This window comes from Mangifera indica, chromosome 2, assembly GCF_011075055.1.
Source record: "Mangifera indica cultivar Alphonso chromosome 2, CATAS_Mindica_2.1, whole genome shotgun sequence".
NCBI lineage: Eukaryota > Viridiplantae > Streptophyta > Magnoliopsida > Sapindales > Anacardiaceae > Mangifera > Mangifera indica.
In genome coordinates, this window is record NC_058138.1 from 17,730,301 (window position 1) to 17,747,738 (window position 17,438).

General features: G+C 34.4%; 2 protein-coding genes, 1 non-coding gene and 1 pseudogene across 4 annotated transcripts; 3 read left to right on the plus strand and 1 right to left on the minus strand.

Moving 5' to 3' along the window:
- The first annotated feature begins 1,289 nt into the window (after positions 1-1,289).
- Positions 1,290-6,534, plus strand: LOC123208635 (annotated as a pseudogene).
- Positions 6,535-8,071: 1,537 nt separating this feature from the next.
- TRNAH-GUG lies at positions 8,072-8,143 on the minus strand. The gene has a single exon. It is a non-coding gene; the product is annotated as a tRNA-His (tRNA).
- A 1,189-nt stretch (positions 8,144-9,332) lies between these two features.
- LOC123209693 (histone H4) lies at positions 9,333-9,919 on the plus strand. The gene has a single exon (XM_044627822.1). It carries the CDS (start codon positions 9,426-9,428, stop codon positions 9,735-9,737), a length of 312 nt encoding a protein of 103 aa, XP_044483757.1. The 5' UTR covers positions 9,333-9,425; the 3' UTR covers positions 9,738-9,919.
- Positions 9,920-13,188: 3,269 nt separating this feature from the next.
- Positions 13,189-17,050, plus strand: LOC123209584 (ACT domain-containing protein ACR9-like). Of its 2 annotated transcripts, none has more exons than XR_006501090.1 (6): positions 13,189-13,704; positions 14,376-14,594; positions 14,687-14,792; positions 15,592-15,943; positions 16,084-16,570; positions 16,696-16,851. XR_006501090.1 is itself a non-coding variant. In XM_044627685.1 (6 exons), the coding sequence occupies exons 1-6, from the start codon at positions 13,551-13,553 to the stop codon at positions 16,840-16,842; spliced, it is 1,263 nt and encodes a 420-aa protein (XP_044483620.1). In that variant the 5' UTR covers positions 13,190-13,550; the 3' UTR covers positions 16,843-17,050. The 2 variants fall into 2 exon arrangements, 1 of the variants encoding a protein (XP_044483620.1); XM_044627685.1 differs by having other exon boundaries at positions 13,190-13,704; positions 16,084-16,368; positions 16,696-17,050.
- Positions 17,051-17,438: the final 388 nt, after the last annotated feature.

Consider the following 17,438-nt stretch of genomic DNA (forward strand, 5'->3'; position numbering starts at 1 on the left):
CGGTCTCGTGCTGGTGCATCGGGGCGAAAGCAATCGTTGTCTGTCCACTCTAGTTCTCCCCATCTGCGTATCAATTAAGCCAAAAGTGACAAAACATGGCAAATTAAAATTAAATGCATAATTTGTGTTTGAGTTGTGACTGTGCGACTCATCTAAGCGGCGTACGGTGTATCCAAAGGCTTTTGCATAGAAAGCTACTGATCTTGCAACGTCCTTGACGTACACAACCGTGTAGGCAAATGCTGGATTATTATTCGATGCCATTATTTCTTCTAATTGTGATCGGTGAGGATAGAGTTAAGTTGCTTTTATCGAGGAAGGTCACCTTTATCAATTGTGAATGGGCGCTACCCGTGGTCTCATATTGAAGATGCTGAAGTTGAACGTGGACTTGTGCATGCTGTGAGCAGGTTAGAGGCTGTCATCTGTCAAATCTCATTTTATTTTATTTGGATTCATTTTCCTCTGGTAATTAAATTTTTTTAATATTTTAATAATAATTTATGACTGGGCGTTGGATCAAAGATGTATGAAAACCGGCAAAAAAAAATATATATATTTTTGGAAAATGTACATTTAATTTTAGGAAAATATGCATTTAATTTTCCTGAAAATTATTTTTTAAAAAAAGCTGAAAATTTTTTCTTCCGAAACTCTCAAAAAGATCACGAGCATCGAAGAGCTGTCGTTTCGTTGGGTCCGTACATGCCTCTTCTTCTTTCTGATAGCTGTATATGATCGCATACTCCAATTTTAAACTCTCTCTTTTATTAAAACGATTATACAATTCTTCGGAACGATCGGGCTGCAAACCGTCAAATTCAACTTCTGACTCTGTCATCGTCTCTCGTGGAAGCAGATCCTGGTGAAATTTCGCATTCAGCGCTAAACTTTGTGGCCATTTTTTTGTTTTATGTAATTTGTATTCATTATTTCATAGTGATGCTTCTGTGTGGAAATGATGGAAGTTATCGAGATTTTTTTTCTGTGCCGAATTATAATTTTTAGCAGCAAAATATATTCGGAAAACTTAGGAAGACCGTGTCCGTGTATCTATTCATTTGCAAAGCTGGAGACGAACTTATTTTTATCCGGAGACTTCTATTAGGGTGTAGCGGGTACTTTTTGTGTGAATATATTTAAGAAACTTAGAAGTGGAAATTATATCGTCCTTCGCTGTTGAAATCTAGATAATCTAGATAATACTATTCACAGGTGAAACTCTCTTGGAACATTATAAGTCTGATATAATTAGTAGTTCGTTTTTTTTTAAAAAAATTATTTTAAACATGCTGGTAGAATTAGTAGTGTTGCTGTTTTATGTTTATTAGAGATTAATGAGTTTTGGACTGTTATAAAGGTGCTTGAGATAAGTCTTCTTGAGGCTCACTGCAAAATGTCTACTAGTTAACTGGGAATGTTGATTCAGGAACTTATCAATTATCTTCAATGGAAGATCCACCCTTTGTTTCAGCCTCAAGTAGGAACTCTCAAGTGTCTAGTGTCATTGGTGGGAAAAGGGTTCCAAAATAAATCTAGTTACCTCTGGCCCAAAAGCATTTTCTTGGAGTTATTGTTGGCACCTTGCTATATTAAGCCGTGGTAAGAATATCAGTGTTGGTGCAGCTGCTCATATTGCAACATTTTTATTCAAAGTTGCTGTATTAGAGATTGTTCGAAGGGTTTCAAAGGCTAAGTGTCCAAATTTATGGCGTGGTCTTCAGGCTCTACAAGTTGTTTGCTATCCACCATTTAAGTGGATTCAGAGATGGGCTCTCTTCAAGGGTTTGATTAGAGGGATGCAGGTCTGTTCTTACAGTTCATGAAAATTTCATAGATATGCTTCACTGAAATTTTATGAATTCAACTAATTTATTAATTACTGCCTGCATAAGTATTGTTTTCTATCCTTTAAGTATAAAAGTTCATCAACTTGCTTGTAAGGGAATTGACTATAATATGTAGAAAAGTTAAAGTTGTGCCCTAGAGGACTTTGCCGTTTACACCAGAGTGCAAGCATCTTGATGATTCTTAGTCTTACTATTTCTATTTTTTATTATGAGTTACTAGAAGTTCATATCATACCTTCATAAGCATCTTCCAATCACAAATATGAGCACTGCCTAATTATTTCTTCTGCTCGGGTTGAGATGCACATATACAGTTGACCTGAGGATATGCATTGAGCTAGTTGAGATGTTAAAAAAATGCTGATGGTATCTCTTTGATTTCTTGGCACAAAGCATATCTGATAGGTACTTGAACTTGTGTGTTGCTCCAGGTCTGTTTCAATATCTAAGTTCTTTTTTTCAGTTATATTAATGTCTATGAAATGTTTGTTGGTTATCGTCTTTGGTGCATGCAGATGTTGTCAAGGCCATTATTAGTCCTTTCAATTGCTGAGGCTGTCTCTGAAAGGTCAGAATGCGGTGATGAAACTTCATATGGTATTAGTGCTTCTCATGCAAATTCTGAAAGTCCTCCTGAGATATCATCTGTGCATTCCCCTCCAGTTACAAGGTATCTAGATAGGCAAGGAATATAAGGTTGATGTTGCAATTATATTGGTATTTTACTTATAATGGTAATTTAGTTTATTGTCTTCATGTTATATATGCAGTGGCTGTGAAGAAGGTCCTACGAGTCTCACATCAGAAAATTGGTTGATAAAACTCTCTAAGGAGCTTGAGAATCAGGGGATCTATTTACCAGAAAGGTTAGTTTCAGATTTGCATTTGTAAGGATATAGCATCTGTATAATCCTAATAAATAATGCCAACTAAAAGTATCATCAAATTTGGTTCAAGCAACTTACCTTTTGATACACCAATTATGAATATTGCTCTAGAATTGTGGTTTCAACCTGTTCAACCTACGTAATCCCACACAACAAGCAACACAATCTAGCATGAAAGAAAACAATACTACCCCACCACAAGGCAGACAGCAAACTAACTAGCATGAGTTATTGGGATAGACTCAAGAATGGTTGAGGTGAACTTAGTTGATTTGTGTAATAAAGAATGAGTGAATAGTGGGCTGGGTTTGGATTGTTGAGTATTGGGATAAACCTATTGGGTTTTAGATCAGGTTTATTGTTTATATTTGGGTTTGTGTGGAAATGAGTCGGATGGGGTGTATGTGGTATCTAGGTTGGTGTGGACCAATTGGGTTTTGGGTCCGGTCTTGTGTTTGAATTTTTGATATGTGGGTTGGAGTGGTTAAGTGTGGGTGGGCTAATATGAGTGGGTGAATAGATTAGTGAGGAAATGGGTTGGATTACAAAGGTAAGTAATTGGGCTTGGGAAATAGTTGTGCTTGCGCTGGTGGGGTAATTAATAAAAAGTGAGGGTTGGGTTGGATTTTGAGTAAGAATTGGGCTGGGTCCCGGGTTGGATAAGGGAGGTTTTGGATCAGGTCGTGTCACTTTAATTTCTTTTTACTTTTTTTATGTCTTCCTCAATCACCTTCCTTCTTACGATTTCCTTCTCAGACAACGATGATGGTGGTGGTAGAAGCAATATCTTCCATTCCTTCAGCCATCTTTTCATTGTCTGAAATCTTCTGGCCAAATCATCTAACCTGGATTCCCTAGATTTTAGCTTCTCCTTCACTGCCTCCAGAATCTTCTCCACATCAACTCTACCCTCCATCCTTTTGCAATCCATGTCCAGATCTCATTGGTTTAATATCAATTTGATAGCAACCTATTTCAACCTGTCCAATTCCACACAACAAGCAGCACAATTGAGCAAGAAAGAAAATGAACCGAACTCAACAGAATATTGATATATGTATATTCCAGAAGCAACAAATCTCCAATTCAACAACCAGACCAAATCGAAAATGGATTAAAAGTAATTAAAAGAAAAGAAATCTGGCAATAGAGGTGCCAGGTCCTCCCTAAGGCTAATGTGTCCCTTTTTTTCCAATTCTTCCCAATTTCTTCTTTCCCTCTCTCTCTCATGTCTCCTTTATATTGCTCTCTACCTATTCATCTTTGCCTCCCATGTGTCCCTCTCTTTTTGCAACAGTGCCCAATTGCCTCTCCTCACCATAGGGTTGTGCTTCTCTGTTTTTGCCCCTACCTCTCTTCTTGTGCACCTTAGGTCTTAACAAACTGTTATTGTGGAAATGAATACCTTTCCGTTTTCATGAATGACCCTTCTATATAATTATTACTCATTATGCTTCAGATTTATTTCTCCTTTAAAAAAGTCTTCAGCCATCATTTTGTCATGGTATTTTGGAAGACATAACCCAGGTCTACTGGTTTGGTACTCGTGCTTATATAGATGCCATATTTATCTTTCTATTTCTTGGCTTCTCTTCTTGCAGTGGACCATGACATAGTAGTGTTTATGCAGACTTAACAAGGATGAGCTTCATAGATTTTACACTGCTGCAAATGGTGACTTCTCATGCTTGCTAGCATCAATTAAAAAGACAATACGTTGGAGGGAGACATACAGGATTCTTTCTGAAGAAGAGCTTCAGATGTGGTCGGATTTGGTCTTTTGGCATGGATTGGATGTCCAGCACCGACCTTGCCTAATAGTAAGACTTGGACTTGCTTGCCATGTCTTGCCATCTTGTGACAGACCTCGTTTCGCACAAGCAATTAGTATGTTTCTTTTTCTGTAATAAATTCTGGATATATTTCATGTAGTCTATGGGGATTCTTCTTTGCAAGTTGAAGGCTTTCTTCCAGTTGAAATTATATGAGCATGTTATCTCTTTTTAATCAAAAGGGCTTTTTTCCCCCCCTTTTTGAAATATTGAAAAATCTAAAATCTTTCCATCTAGAAATCTCCATTGGAACCTTCATCTTCTTTGTATATAGTAGTAGCTATAATTGAGTTCATTATCTACTGGTGATGGAAAGCATTTATGAATACTTGAATGGATGTACACATATGATGTGTCAGTTCTATCTAGTCTTTTCTGTTTTTCAGTTAGTTCCACATCAAATGATTGCTCGTGCAAATAAATTTTTTCAGGGGTCTCATGATGTAAAAGATCAAGCCACTATTTGCATGTAAAAAATTCCATTTATTTACGAAGATCATTGCCTATGAGAAAGTTCTAGTTCAATGGCCAACTTCCTTGACTACAATTTTAGATTTAATTAAATCAATGATATCATATATTTACCCTGTTAAAGGCATGTTTGAATTCATATTAGCATGATGGACTGCTTGTGTTTACAAATGTTTGAATGACTAGTTTTCTAAGTTTGCAAAAGTAGTCTGCCATTATAAATGATAAGTTTCTTGCACTGCTTGGCTATGTGCACTCAATTTTGAGTACTCTATCAGGTACCTAAATGATGTGTCTTCATGTAATTAGGTGATTTTGTATTAAAGATAAAGTAACAACCAATCACATAATGACATATCATTTAGATACTTAATTGGATACTCAAAACTAAGTGCACATAGCATTGTTCATTGAAATATCTATCTTCACTCTGATGTCCATTCGAGTTTCAAAGTGTTACATGCACAACTATTTAGTCCCAAACTGGGTTTTTCTATGTTGATATAATTTTGTTTTTGCCAACATTTCTAATTCATTTATGACATTAATGAATATTTGCATTACAGTATCTCAGGTGGAGCTTGGAGTTTTGCACCTAGTTAAAGCAGATAATCCTCAAATTACAGTTTTGGTGGATTGTGATGGACTATCTCCCCTGAGGATTCCCATGCAAATAATGCAGTCTTGCTCTTCCCTTCTCCAAGATCATTATCCTGATCGTCTTGGCTGTTTGTTGGTTATACATCTTCCTCCAGTGGTTCGAGATATTACTCAGACTTTTATTCAGGTGAAGCTTCTTACACTGATTAGGAGTTAATACATTTTTTGTTCTCTGAGTACGGTTTTCTCCTCATCTCTTTTTATTTTCCTAGTACCCTCTGCTTTAGGGTGGAATTTGTGACTTCAGTAGGGTTCTTTCACCATCTGTGTGTAAATTGTTTGCCTCTTTTTTAGATTCTGAAACCTGTCACCCGGAAAAAGGTCAAAATTGAAGGGGAAATGTATCGCAAGGTTCTCTCAGAGTACATAGAAACTCTCCCTTCATGTCTTGGTGGAAATTGCTCATGCATGAAATGTTCAAGCATTGGCATTCATGATATCCAGCAACCAAGCTCAAATGAGAAGAGCAAAATACAGCCATATACAGAAAACAGTTACGATGAGAATTTGCCTTCTCCTCATCCGTCTTATCACGATGACATCAATGTTATAGGTAACTGTGATCAGGTGTTAAGAACTGCTGTGATAAGCATTCTAATGTTCTGGGCTCTTATAGCTCTTATCGCGGGAATCATTAATCCTGAGAGCTGACCCTTTTAGCCTAGATGAGGTAAAAGAGAACCAGATCTAAATATTTCCCTTTGATGCTCTATTATTCTCCAGGGTTTTGCTCCTGGATATGTTAAATAATCTATAGATGACAAAATATTTTCATTTTCTTTCTTTTAGATGCATGTCTCCTATAAAATCAAGTTGCCAACTATGTTTTGTCAAGCTTCTGGCATGCTATGGTATTGAGTTTAATTTCTGAACATGCTGTAATTTAGCAGTATTAAAAGCCTTAGGGACAATAACTCACAAATTAAGTGTTGGTGTAGATGTTGAATTACGCAGCAGAAGACTGATCATACCTGTCAAAGAAAGAGAGTCAAATAAGAAACCCTTTCACCACTTGTATCTTTGTTTTGCATAGTCGATTGCTCAAGGAATTTTGGTATACAATTGAATATCTGTAATATCTCCGGCTCCCATCTTACCAAACTCGTGTACATGCTTGAATGGACATATGGAGTGAAAACATTATACTGCTCTGCTACAACTACATCTCTGGTGGTGCCATGGCAGACAATGCCACCAACCTTTATGAGGACTGAATTTTGCCCAGTCTCCTCAATTTCTGCATGTTCTTTTTGGTCAGTCCAGTGGTAATGGCCATTTCTACTTGCATTTATGAAGCTAATGTTCAAGAAACTTTTTAAATAATGGAATAGTACTGCAACCAAATATTATTTGAATTCTGAAGCCAACTGAGTCTTTTAAAGATTCAGGCTTTATACCATTTTAAAACTTCCTGCTGAACCCGCATGTCTCTCTTTGATCATCAACCATTTTTACAGTTTATAGTGGTGAAGGAAGGGAAGAGAAGTAGTTATAGTGGTGGGCACAGACGAAAGCGATGCTGAAGGAAGGAATCCACTCACGTTAGGATGAACTACCTTAGATAAAACCAATGGCTGCAAATGAGGATAACCTATTATGGAAGTTGCCATCTGGGTCAGTGGCAGTGGTGCCTTGGGGTCATAACTACCCACGGAAAAGGGAAGAAACAAGAATGGATGCTCCGTGGAAGGTGGATGTGTCATGTGTTTATGATCTAGGGGGACGTTTGGTTTGGATAATGTTTGATTACTAAAATAGAAAGATTACCTTGAAGATAGATTACTTATAAGATTATTGGGTATAAATGATTACTATGTTTGATAAAATTTGATAGGTATAAATAATTATTGTATTTGGTTAAAAGTAATAAAAGATTACTAGTAAATTATTTTACTTAAATGTCCGTAAATATAATTATTTTTAAATATTTTTTATATTATTTATCATATTAATTAAAAATAAATTTATTTTTATTTAAAAAAATTAATAAATAATAATTTTTCTATAATAAACTCAAGATTACCTAGTAATCTTTAAATACCTAAGGTGAAGGTGGTAATCAGATTACCACCTATATTACTTGTCATGTCAGCATTGGTAATAAAATATTACTGTAATATTTTATTATTGACAAACCAAATAAAGAAATAAAAGATAGATTACCAAGATAATAATAAATTCTCCCGGTCAAACGCACCCTAGATGTTTATATCTTTGGATCCATACAAGGTTTTGAGGGTTTCATGATTATAAATTTCTGGCCGCTGCTGCATACACTGTTCAAAACAAGCCACTTCGTGATTTGCAATTTTGCAGCAATCAATTGAACTGTCAGAAAGTAATTGGGGCTTTGATAAAAAGTAAAGGTAAATGTGGCTGCTGGGATTCGAGCCCAGGTCTCCACGGCCACAACGTGGAATTCTTACCACTAAACTACAGCCACTTGTTGGTTATGTCGGGCAAGTATATATTTATACGTAAAAAAGTTATTCCCACCCAAGGTTAAATGCAGTCCCCAACCTACTAAGTTTAAAAATTTAAAAATTTAAATATTTTATTTTAATTTTAAAAAATTATAGTTCTCTTCTTAACTTTTTTAAAAAAAATTACATTTTTATATCCATTATCTAAGGTTTCTATATATTAGTATTAACATTATCTCTAAAATTTAAAATATTATACTTATATTTTAAAAATTTCATTCTCTTTTTTTATACAATTATTTTTTTCCAATGATTTACTCTTATACATCATCAACCCCACTACTAACACCTCATTTCTTTCTGAAAACCAGTCAAAATCTGACCATTTTGACACTTATTTTGATTTTTGATTATTAAAATATATAATTAATTAATTAAGTAATTTGAATGGGAATCAAATTACTTTAGTTTGGTTTTTCAAATATGAATATAATTATAAATACATTAATAAAATAATATTATATGTATATATTTTGAGTACACAAAAAAATAAATATTTAAATGTATTATTATATGATTAAATTTTATTTTATTTTTAATTTAAAATTAATTAATTATATAATAATTTATATTAAATATATATTTATTTACATATTCAAAATACATATATATATAATTTATTGAGATCTACCAAAGCAATGATGTGTGGTTGAAACTTAAAAATTTATTTAGCGGGGAAAAAAAAAAGAAATTTTGGGATTAGATGGCATGCAAGTCACGCTGATTGCACGTGCTACGCGGCTACTCTTCCAAAATGTTGCCTTTCACAACCCGCCAGAATACAGATACTTTTGAACCGTCGATCAACACCTTATTTACGGTTCACATCTCATCCCATGACGTACACATTAGCCGTCGATAAGGGATTATCCAACGGCCATTATTCCACCCCACAAGATATCCACTTTCCAATCCCTGAAAGCAAAGCACGTGTCAAACATCTAAAGCAATTAGCGTCCTTTCACGCGGATCTTTATTTTGAACCGTCGATAAATTTAAATCTAACGATCAAAAACTAATCCCGCCTCTATCCAAAAGCCCCAACGCGCGTGAAAATACTTTATCAACAAAACTTTTCAAATCCAGTGTTTCACGCGGATCGAGCCTCTGTGCCGTCGGTTAAAAAATTTAATCACATTATAAATATCCCCTCTAATTCACAAATCAAGGGCGCTCACGGCAATACTACAAACTCAACAACTTTCCTTTCAGAAAACTTTTTTGACTTCAAAGCCATAAAAGATGTCGGGTCGTGGAAAAGGAGGCAAGGGTTTAGGCAAGGGAGGAGCCAAGCGTCATCGTAAGGTTCTCCGTGATAACATTCAAGGTATCACAAAGCCAGCGATTCGTCGTTTGGCTCGTAGGGGTGGGGTTAAGCGTATCAGCGGTTTGATCTATGAGGAGACCCGTGGTGTTCTCAAGATATTTTTGGAGAACGTGATCCGCGATGCTGTGACATACACTGAGCACGCCAGGAGAAAGACCGTGACGGCCATGGATGTGGTCTACGCGCTCAAGAGGCAAGGCAGAACCCTCTATGGTTTTGGAGGGTAGGTTCCTGGGTGGTGTTTATCTCAGGATTTAGCTGTTGGGTAGTTGATTGTTAATAGATTTTTACTCTAGATCTAGATCTGGTATTTGTGGCTGTTATTTTGCTAGGAACTTGTGATTCTGTAATTCTCTGTAACGTGTTTCTATTGAATATTGATGCAATATAAACCTTAAGTTCCTGGAAATACTTTCTGGTTTTTAAAGCTATATGCTGTGTTATTTTGATGCTCTGGAAATCCAAGAAGAAATAGTTGAGATTATGTGGTTGTTTTCTGTTCATATATTAATTTATTAACAAGAGCTTTAAAGAAGGAAGCCTCAAAGAAAATTATTCCCATAATCAGCTCAACAGAGACCAAAATTTCTCAATTTTGGTTAAGGATAACTAAGAAAGCAAGAATTGTTAGGATTTTCGAAACTAGAGGTTTTTAAGGTTTCCTCAAGTATACTTTGTGAGGGCCTAACAATTATTTTATAAACATTTGGGAAATAAGCTGAAGAACATATAAGCCATTCAAAATCACACCCAAACCGGTGTTCAGCATCTACTACGGTTAAGAAGCGTGTCTCTCAACACATCATAGTTTTTCAAAGGCCCAAAGATTTATTCCCACTTTAGGTTGAGTGAAAACATAAAGCGGTTTAAATATTCATTTGGTGGTTTTCGTTGTTATAATTATGAGTAAAGTTGTTAGTTAGAAATTTTTATTTAAAAAATTGATTTTTTTAATTTTAGAAATTATTTATTTATTTCTCTAATTTACTTAAACAAATAAAAATTAATTTTTTTTAATTTTAACAATTAATTATTTTCTCTTAGTTTAATTTTATAAAATTAATTTTTCACTTTTAATATATATGATTTTTAGGATTTTATATTTTAGAATTAATAATTATTTCTCTCAAACTTTGAAATATTGTACTTAAAAAAATAATTAGTTTTTTTAATTAAAAAAATTAATTTTTATTTGTTTAAATAAAAATATTTAAATAATTATTTTATTTTTAATTATAACAGTTAACATTAATAGATAAGTGAGTATTTAGATTTTTAAAAGTTTGGGGAGATTACTGAGATTTCAATATATCTTGGGTGCGAATAAGTCTTTTAGCCTTTTTCAAATGACTTGATTGAGATGCCCTCTTGTTGAAATCATGACCAACTATGTGGTAATTATTTCTGCGAAAAAGAAGATTTTTGCAATGTTATTTGCACTGCTGAAATTGGGGCGATTGTTGTGTGGTACAAAATCCTCCATAATGTAAACTCTCAAAAGCAATAGTAGATAGTGACCAAGGAAAACAACTCATTTTAACACTCCAACTCACAAGTCAAAAGATTAAGATTCCATTAGGATAAACTACATTTTCTTAACATCATACCTAAAATGATTTGACTGACATTTTTCACACATATGACATAATAAATGTTCAATACATTTCTGGTTCAACTAATTGAAATCATGATTAACTATGTGGTATTTATTTGTGCAAAAGAGGATTTTTTGTATTGCTATTTGGCCTCTTGAAACTCTGGGCAACTGTTTTGTGTTAAAAGTGTATAATAAAATCAACTTTCAAAAGCAATTATCAGATTCCGACTAGTGAAAAATGATTGGCTAAGTATTTTAATTCACAAATAAAAAAATTAAGACTTTTAGAGTAGCAAATAACAACTGAAGAATGATCACCAAAAACTTATAACTAAAGCGAAAGGACCCTGAAGGATATCTTCTACATCCTTAGCTCTCAAGAGATACTTAACATGTTCGCTAGTGGATAATAAAAAAAATACCCATTAACATCTCGTATTGATGAAAAAACGCTACTAACTGAACTGTCAAGAATTTATAAACTGCATAGTTATTTAATTATTTACCTAAATCGAAAGGTGGGTAGATTCTAGAGCAGCCTCCCTTACTCTCCCCTTCGTGGTTGGTCTCTCCATTTTCTTTATTTTAGTCATAAAACTTCAACTTAACTAGTTGCTTCAAGCAATTGATATGCAACGTTGAGCAAGATAAGTAAGGGTTGGCCTAGAACCAAGGCAGTTGGTAGGGTAGGAGTCAATAATGGTAAAGAAAAGAATCGGCTAGCATGAGGCAGGTGCTCCACTAATTGATTTACCCTACCTTATTCAACTTGTGAAGTTTGGTAGCTTTCTTTAATCTTCCCATGAAAAGTTCATCTTTTAGGAATTTGAATTCTTTTGTGGAAGACCTATCCAGGAAGAAGTTTTCGTAACTCATAGATGAGCGAAAACTGCAATGGTTATTTGGAGAAGTGTCAGCGTTAAAAGCAACCTTAGAACGCAATGTTAAGATGGCAGTTGTTGAATGCGCAACCAAGAATCAAAGCAAAATAGCAAGACTTCCAAAAATCAACAGTAAATACAAAATCAACATTATGATCAGATTAACCGAATTGTAACCCTCTCAATCCGTGTCTGAACAATGAGTAAAGAATAATCAACGAAGAAAGTCAAAATAAAAAACAGATCAGCTTATTTAAATCACATAAAAATTGTTTGACTTTTCGTTATGTATCCGTTTTTAAAATCTGTACACCGGAATCCCCCTGATTCGGTGTGCTTCTCATTTACACATATTTACTCGCCAACAGATAGTTGGATGTTAATAGTCTTGCAATAAACAAATTTTGACATAACTTTTGCCGTTTCAGCGTTTTAGACTTTTAGTTGGTAAGGACCTTCTGTAAAGGGTAAAGAAAAATCTCAAACACCTATTTATGGGGAGTTAAGTCTATTAGTTTCAAGAGTAAAATCGTCATTTTATCTGTAATATTAAAAATAAATTAAAATTTAATTTTCTTTCCTCTTAGAAACCCCAAAAACTAAAAGTTTGTCTTCTAGATTATGTTTTACAAAATGATATTTCTCTTACTAAAGTTTAATTTTCAAACTCTAGTGTCATCTTCAATGTCATTGTCTGTGGTCTCTCCCTCTCGAAGCTTTCTGTCTCTCTAGTGATCTCTCTCTACTCAATTGGACATTTAATCGACGTCAAATGAAGCTTGGAAGACGAAGACGAAGACGAAGACGAAGACGAAGACGAAGAGCTTTATCGCTCCATCTTTCCCACAAACCTCTTTGTCTCTCAAGCTTCAGTTGACATCCAATTAAATGTCTAGCTGAGTGGAGAGAGTTTATTGGAGGGAGAGAAAGCTTCGGGAGGAAAAGACCGTCGACAATGATGTTGAAGTTTGAAAATTAAACCCTAAAGGAGGGAAATATTATTTTTTAAAACTTAGCATATAAGAGAAATTGTTAGTTTTTAGGGTTTAGAGAGAAAAAAATAGATAAAATTTTAAAAAGATAGAGGTTCCGTTAAATTTAACCGTTTATGAGTGAGTAAATGAGATTTTCAAAGTTAAAGGGTGGAAACTGAGAGTGGAGGATACTTTGGTTGGGACACAGGTCTTGACCTTCTGTAAACTTTCTTCGACAAAATCAGTGAGCGCTGTCCAAAGAGGACAATCAACTAACACTGTTGTAGTGACACCTTATGAACCCCACAAGTCCACCAAGCTGAGCTCCATTTCATCAAACGTACAGGAAAAGATAATATCAATAATCATCCACCACTCTGCGGCCACTTGTTGATCATACACATCTCGATTGCTGACGTGGACTTCCCAATTTTGCGGCCAACAAATAGCAGAGCTGCTCCGCGCCTCATATTTATCCCACTTCACCGCTCTCTTCAACTGTCTTGATCTTGACCATTCCTTTTTAGGTAATAGAACGAACGGTCGAGCACTGCAGGAAAATCGTGGCGGAACTTTCCAGTTTTCACTATGGGAGTGCCGAGCGACGACGCCGTTGTAATCCAGAAGGGCAAAGTTCCGCAAGATCCTCATGTCATTACAATTAATTGTCCAGATAAAACCGGCCTCGGGTGCGATATTTGCAGAATAATTCTTGATTTCGGACTTTACATTGCTAAAGGAGGTATTCTTTGCTGTAATTTTAAATTATATTTGCCTTAATTAAAACTTGAGAGTTTGACTTGTTTGATTGAATTTGGCTTTCAGCTGGTTTCCTTGAAATTTTTTAAATCTTTGATTAACACATAATTTACTTATTTCCATTTTACATATAAAGCAAGCTTCGAATTTTGTGCAAATGATCTCTCTCTTTTTTTCCGGAAAAACCCTGCAGAATTTTTGTGTAGTATCTCATTCACAATATTTGACATATTTTACTTTCGGTAATATTAATTAACTTATGAAAATTACTTAGCAGACATTTAAAGTGTGCAATACATGGAATATAGTGCTGTTGTTAATACCAATATCGTTGATGAGCAATTTATTAGTTTTAGAACTTGTTTGATTATTCGTTGAGTTGCTGTCTGAAAATACATAATGTTTTATTGATTAACCAGAATTAATATAATGGAATGTTGCCTTCGAAATTTTCCGTCCTCTTTAGTTGAACGGCTTTGAACTTTTCTGCAATGTGATTGATTATTAGTTCTGGATTTAGGCTTTCCTCTTTTTCTTTTTTTTCCTTTTAAATTCATTTGAAAAAAACAAGAAGAAGAAAGAACAGGATTGCTTTTATCAAATTTATGTGTTGCTTACTGGCTCCTTTTTTTTGGATACTTTTTCTGGTGGCAGATATCTCAACTGACGGAAAATGGTGCTACATAGTGTTATGGGTGTTTCCTGGGTCTGGTTCGATTATTTTAAGATGGTCAAATTTAAAGAACCGCCTATTATCTATATGCCCCTCATGTTTAGTGCCATTTTACTCAACCCAGCAGTCTACATGCCCTTCATATTCGCCAGTTTACTTACTAAAGTTCTTTTGCCTTGACCGCAAAGGATTATTGCATGGTAATATACATATTTACACTCTAATTTCGTTCTGATTGTAAAATGTGATGGTATACTCGTGGTTCTGAAATGGTTAAAAATTCTTATGTCAGATGTTACTCAAGTTCTTTGTGAGCTTCAGCTTACAATTCAAAGGGTGAAAGTGATGACAACACCAGATGGAAGAGTCTTGGACCTCTTCTTTATAACAGATAACCTGTGAGATTTATTTTGGGTTTTCTTTATGATATTTGATGGCAATTTTTGAAATTCTATACCCAAGTTTCTTTGGTTATATGTGACCAATATTTATTTATTTTAAGTTTTTTTTAATCATGCACCACAGTGTTCTGTCACACAGATGAAATTTAGTCCACAATTTATACAATTTGGACCATTTAAGTGGTCCAGGTATACCTAAGGTCTAACAAATGTCATTTTCTGTATTATTTCATTTGTCATCTATATAAATTGGTTTTCAGTTTGCATCTACCTTGTTTGGTGACATTTTGTAGAATGCTTTCTTATGAGTTTCTCTTTATGTTTATGATTTTTCTGATGGAGCTTGCAAGGCTTTTCATTATCAGATTAATGTACCCTCATTTTGGGGCTGTATATTAATGGATGTAAATCTAATTATTGATGGTTCATTTACTAGGGTTTTGAATAGTTATTGATCGGAGAGATTGGATAAACCATCATAACTAATGGACCTATCATCAATATATTCTCTGTTCTGATTTTCACTGCATCAGTTCATGTTTTCAGTTGTTGCTTATTGAGATATCTATTGATAATTGAAAGATAAAACATTGAAGAAATGATAACAAAGAAATTTCTAGATTGAGATGTCAATGGAATGTTGGGAGAGGAAAAGATGATGCCCATATTAGTGGTCCTCCATTTCTTTATCAAAGCATCTTTAGAATAATTTGATTTTAGTGAATGTAAATCAAAAAGTTAAGATGTAATCCTACAGATTTATCAATTTATTTTATTTTCCAAAATCGTGGTTCAGGGAGCTCTTACACACAAAACAACGACAGGATGAAACGTGCGAACAATTGTATACTGTGTTAGGTGAATCGTGCATCAGTTGTGAACTTCAGTTGGCAGGTCCAGAGTATGAATACCATCATGGTGTCTCTTCCTTGTCTCCTGTGGTAGCTGAAGAATTATTTAGGTCCAAGCTATCAGAAGAAGAAACTCGATCACAAGCCCTTAGCCTAGATATGACAAAATTGAAGAAAGCAAATGTTATAATTGACAATTCACTAAGTCCAGCTCATACATTGCTGCAAATACATTGTGTCGACCACAAGGGACTCCTTTATGACATAATGAGAACATTGAAAGACTGCAACATGCAGGTATGTATTTACATACTTTGTCATAATTGTCCAACTTTTTACCATCAACAAGAAAATTTGGTTTACTACGTATATATGTTTTTATGCATGTCTATTTCATGATTGCTGATACATGCTGTTTGTTGTTTCTTCTTACCCAGATAGCTTATGGTCGATTCTCACCAAAATCCAGAGGCTGTCGAGATTTGGACCTGTTTATTCAGCAAAAGGATGGGAAAAAGATTGTGGATCCTAAGAAGCAAAGTGCACTGTGTGCCCGTTTGAAAGAGGAAATGCTTCACCCATTACGTGCGATCATCACAGATCGAGGTCCAGATACAGAACTTTTGGTTGCTAACCCTGTTGAGTTATGTGGAAATGGAAGACCACGAGTTTTCTATGATGTTACACTTGCTCTGAAAGTACTTGGGATCTGCATTTTCTCTGTAAGAAACTATTACCTAAGAAGTTAAGTGATTCAAAAGCCCATCAGCATGTTGTGCTTCCATGGACTTGTTAAATGACAGTTGAAGGGGGTTTGGTGCAGCACATCCTAGCATAGACCTCTTATATATATTCCGAATACTAGCTTCCTATGCTTGGGCATTGATGGCTACCAAACAATTTCTTCTTCTGTTCTCGCTAAAGGTAGTATAGGACATGCAAGTCATGATGCAGAATTTGAAGATGGGCTTCTTGAATTTCTTGCTTTATTTATTTATTTATTTTTGAAAAGCAAATTGCTATTTACACTTTGCTCTCTTGGTTTTTAGGCTGAAATTGGAAGATATTCAACGTCAGATCGTGAATGGGAGGTCTACAGATTTCTTTTAGATGAAAACTGTAGATTTCAATTATCAAATAAGTTAACTAGAGAAGACATTGTAGATAGAGTTAGAAGAGTATTAATGGGTTGGTGAGTTTATTTATGTTCTTTGCATCCTGGTTATGTTTCCTACCATTTATCTCGAGCCATATGTTGGGTTGTAATGATCCTGATCAACTTACTAAGTAATCCTTGTTAATATCTGCCTGTACACGGTTTGTATGCTTGTATATCTGTACATTGTGACTGCAAATCACTTTGGATTATGTAGAAAGTGAGGTGATGCCTGGATTATGTACAAAGGACTAGCGAGATATGTAGCTTATAATGCGCAATGTTTTTCAAAGATAAAGACATGATTGAGAATCTTGAAAACTTCGAACCTTGTCAATAGATCTCGAAATCACGAGCACGACCCCCATTAATCATAAAGGTGATAAGGAGGTTGTGTTAGTTAATACGAGGAAGTGTTCAAATGTTCTAATCAATTTTATATTATTGGGGAATAATGTATTTTAAAATAATAATAAAATTATGTATATTTATTTTAAATATATAAATAAATATATATTTAATATGTGTTATTATATAATTAAATAATTTTAAATTAAAAATAAAAATAATATTTAATTATATAATAATATATATAGATATATATTTATTTATATATTTAAAATATTTATATATAAT

Excerpts from the sequence above, each read along its gene's own strand:
- LOC123209693 (XM_044627822.1), top strand. The coding sequence starts at position 9,426 with ATGTCGGGTCGTGGAAAAGGAGGCAAGGGTTTAGGCAAGGGAGGAGCC.
- LOC123209584 (XM_044627685.1), top strand. The coding sequence starts at position 13,551 with ATGGGAGTGCCGAGCGACGACGCCGTTGTAATCCAGAAGGGCAAAGTT. Across the intron at positions 15,944-16,083 it reads TGAAAGACTGCAACATGCAG|ATAGCTTATGGTCGATTCTC; the intron begins GTATGTATTTAC and ends CTTCTTACCCAG. Across the intron at positions 16,369-16,695 it reads TTGGGATCTGCATTTTCTCT|GCTGAAATTGGAAGATATTC; the intron begins GTAAGAAACTAT and ends CTTGGTTTTTAG.